This window comes from Cyprinodon variegatus, unplaced genomic scaffold, assembly GCF_000732505.1.
Source record: "Cyprinodon variegatus isolate N-32 unplaced genomic scaffold, C_variegatus-1.0 Scaffold19, whole genome shotgun sequence".
Lineage (NCBI taxonomy): Eukaryota > Metazoa > Chordata > Actinopteri > Cyprinodontiformes > Cyprinodontidae > Cyprinodon > Cyprinodon variegatus.
The window spans coordinates 145,989-150,069 of record NW_015150472.1 but is presented as its reverse complement, the minus strand read 5'-3'; the positions used below and the strand labels follow the sequence as shown (position 1 = coordinate 150,069).

General features: G+C 36.7%; 1 protein-coding gene across 1 annotated transcript in view; it reads left to right on the top strand.

Annotated features, from left to right (window-relative positions):
• tmem35 (transmembrane protein 35) overlaps positions 1-1,520 on the top strand; it is a 5,116-nt gene extending 3,596 nt beyond the window's left edge. The window contains exon 2 of the mRNA XM_015388352.1: positions 272-1,520. Coding sequence (XP_015243838.1) covers positions 272-637 — 366 coding nt within the window. The 3' untranslated portion in view covers positions 638-1,520. The remainder of the gene's footprint in view (positions 1-271) is intronic.
• Positions 1,521-4,081: the final 2,561 nt, after the last annotated feature.

Sequence of the window (4,081 nt, the reverse complement as noted above, 5' to 3'; positions counted from 1 at the left end):
TGGAAAATCTGTCCCGCGCAGGCTTCTACTTCCTCCCTACTCCAGGGGCTATACGTAGAGCTCCCCCTAGAGGTTTGGTGGGAGACAGTTCCATAGATATCAGTGGCTTATATATGTACGTTTCCATAGTGAGGTGCACTCCATAGTCCTGAAAATATGGTATATATTTTTATTGTACACAAAGATGACGGGAGTTTTGACGTTAATGAATCCATAAATGTTATAAATATGGTCTAACCCTTTTTCTGTCTCTCTTTTTTTTTTGTTTTAGAAAAGAGCATACAAGAGCTATGCCAAGGCCCTGCCAGGTCTGAAAAAGATCGGCATCAGCTCCGTGCTGCTTCGCAAAATCATCGGCTCCCTGGAGGTGGGCTGTGGAGTGGTGCTGACCCTGGTCCCCGGCCGGCCGAAGGACGTGGCCAACTTCTTGCTGCTGTTAGTCATGCTAGCTGTGCTGTTCTTCCACCAGCTAGTAGGGGACCCCCTGAAGCGCTACGCCCATGCTCTAGTCTTTGGCATCCTGCTCACCTGCCGACTGCTCATCGCCCGGCAGAGCGACGATCGGCCTGAGCGAGAAGACACCAGGGAGGAGCTGCAAATCAACGACCAGGAAAGGAACAAAGTGAAGCAGTCCTAAGGTCTCCAGCAGTAAAGGGAACTTGATGCGTCTCTATGGATTGCAGTAATAGAAAATTCAAGAGGAAACATTCACTCCTTGTAATATCCGTCTGATTCCACATGTCCTCTGTGGTCGTGCGCCTGGCAGACTGATTCATTCACCAGTTCCTCTGCACCTCTACTGTAAAATAATGGTGGACAATCACACCTGGTTGATCTCAATTCATCCTCCCGTCACATCAGTTCATTTTTCTATTTTTTTGAGTCTTGCGGTCGTAATAAATGTTTGTGTTTTACTCGAGTACTTCCTTCAATTGTTCTGAGTTGATTTGAGAATGCTGTCTTTGGATCTAGTTTTTCTAATTTGTTTTTATACTGTAAGTAGTTAGAAGAGACCTGCTCTGAGTCAATTTGAAGCATGCTTATTTTGGTGAGGAGTACATAAGCCAAAAAAAAAAAAAAAAGAACTGTTGATAAAGTTTTATACTTCGTCTTCTTACAGCTGTCTCAACAAAAAGGAGAGGTTAGACAGAATTATGCAAATGCTCATGTTTTGTTTTTTTTTTTTTTTGGGGGATATTTCTGGATGTTCACATTATGGCCTGTTTTAATATGAAATAATCAGAATATCATCTTTCTCCTACCATCTCAGTTAAACGTTTAAGGGCAGCAGATGTTGCCTCAGGTCAGGTGTGTGCCGTTAACTTGCACGGCAGCATCTTAACCAAAATAAATATCATTTTGCTCGTTAGAAGTTGCATACTACTCTTTGTAATTCACTGGTAAAGTATTAAACTGGGTGAGTTTTTCATCTTGGAGCATTTTAGCTGCAGTTACAAATCCTGTCAATATTCCTGTAAATGAGGAACTTTAAATAAAGAACTGGAGGCGTGATTGACTTTTCTTTTAATCATTGCAGTTTAACTTGAAGTGACTTTTGCAATTCTGAATGCTATTGTTTGATTTTGATTTAGGTCCTATGCTATGATCTGTGTGTTGCGCCTTGTGATTAAGTGCTTTTTAACGGCCGAGTTACCTACAATGTCCTCAGAAGTTCGAACACACTCGGTACATGTTTTTATATCAATTCAATTTGAAATATGAATATTCTGTTAATGGGAAGAAATTCTTGAGCTAGCTTTTATGTAAATGTATGTCCAATAGGATGAAGGTTAGGGCTCTTATGATCCAAATTCCAGTCTGCTGACTGCTCCATACATCCTTCCAGTTAATGACACCAAGCGCCTCCATGGCTTCTGTGTTTCTGATGGTTTCTTAACCTTTCCACCATTTCCTTTTATCTTAGTGACAGTTTGAGTCAGAAGTTTTAAACACAGTTGGAAAGGGTTTGGTGTTATGAAAATATTAGATTTTAGATGATTATAATATGCTGCAAAGCTCTAAAAGCAGATCATATGTGAAGAATATTCTATGCACATGTATTTACGCATTGGATTCAATTTCCTCTGTAGCTTAAAAAATGGACTCCTGCATGCGGGAATATGTCTTAGCTGGATTGAATGGATAGCATTATATATAATACCATATTAGTCACAGAGGTTTTATTACTGTTTAGAGGGAATCACTGAGTTTTTTCATGTTTTTTTTAATTGGGGCACAGAGTAAAAGAAAGAAACCTATAAAAAAAAAAAAGAAAAGGGCAATACATAAACAATACGTTAAAGCCTCTATAAACGCTGCTGGCAGTGGCGCAATGGCAGCCATCTTGGGTCAGACCGCTGCTGTCAGAATGTATAGGAGGCGCCTTAGATCTCATTTTGATCACATGGAAGACAAGTAAATATAATATTTCAATAATCTCTCACATGTCACAACTCCTTAAAAGAAAAAAACTAATTTAAAAAAAAACTGTTCAGTTAGATTACACATATTTATTCAGTTTAAAAACTATTTAAACTGAAACTGGATGAAATATATACATACAGTTATATATTTTGCAATTCAATATCAATATGATAAACACAAAGTTTTATATTAATATATTCTAACTATAGATACGGTATATTTAGATGGAATATTATTTTTATTTAGTATTTCAGGGGAGTGGTGGCCTAGTGGTTAGGGCATAGAGCTTGGAATCCAGAGTTTCTGAGTTAAAGCCCCACCCCCACAGACTCCCACTCTGGGTCAGTTAGCAAAGACCCTTAACCCCACATAGCTCCCTGGGTGCTGCACCATGGCAGCCCACTGCTCCCCAAGTGCATGGGTTAAATGCAGACAGTTAATTTCATTGCTCTGTACATTTTTATGACAATAAAGTTAAGGATTGCTTTTTGATAAGGAGTAATATGATCAATACAGGAAACTTTGTTGTAATGTTATTTACAAAAGGGCAAAGTTATAATTTAGTATTTTTATTTATTTTAATGTTAATTTCTATTTATTTTTTTGCATTGTTAAGACTTCAATAATGAGCAAAGTCTAGCGGATGTGTGGCATCACCTTAAGCCAAATTTAATAAATTTTTCATGGTTCGGCACAAATAGAAAATCAAGAAGTCATTGGCTTATAGCAAATTAATAATTGACAAATGAAATCAACTTTGACATTTCTGTTGCACCTTTACTTGACCATAATATCACCTCTCTACAACTGAAGCCCCAAAACTGGAGTCCAGGCTCAAGCAACTATTGGAGCCAAATGGATGGAGGAGGGTGAAAAAAAAAAAACACAGCCTACTTCTGTAATCTAAAAAATAGGAGCCAAAAAATGCTATCAGATCATTGTTAATTAACCAAATAAATAGAATAGAATAGAAATGGAAACCAACATTGAGGAAACAATAGCAACAGAGATATATACATTTTATAACAACTTATATACCTCCAAACTTTAGTACCAAAATGTCTGTCCTTTTTTAGCCAGATTGAAATATGTATTCCTAAAATTTAAGATTACCTCCTACAATGAAGCAAGGTGTTATTATATCAATCCCTAAACCAGAAAAAGACCCAAGACTCATTGAGAATAGAAGACCTATCACACTTAGAAACTCAGATTATAAATTGCTAACCTACATACTGTATTTACCATGCGACTAAAAACCTGGAATCTCAAATATTGTTTGAGAATCACAATCTGGCTTCTTAAAGGAAGATAGATCCACAACAATAGATTAGTAATAATGAATTTAATCAAATATAGAGACGTAAATAATGATGCTGGTTTTATTTTTTTATTTTTTTTATTATAAAGCATTTGATTCTGTAGAACACAGCTATTTGTTTTCTATACTTAGATATTTAGGCTTTGGAGAAAAATGTGTCAATTTAATTAGAGGTCTACATCATAACATCAACAGTTGTATAATAATTCCTAAAGATACAACAGCTAGATTTAACATTAATGTTGGTATTCCCCATGGTTGTCATATTTCCCTATATCTGTTTGTTTTAGTTGCAGAAATCTTTGCAATCGACCTAAAAAGTTGTGCGGACCTCTT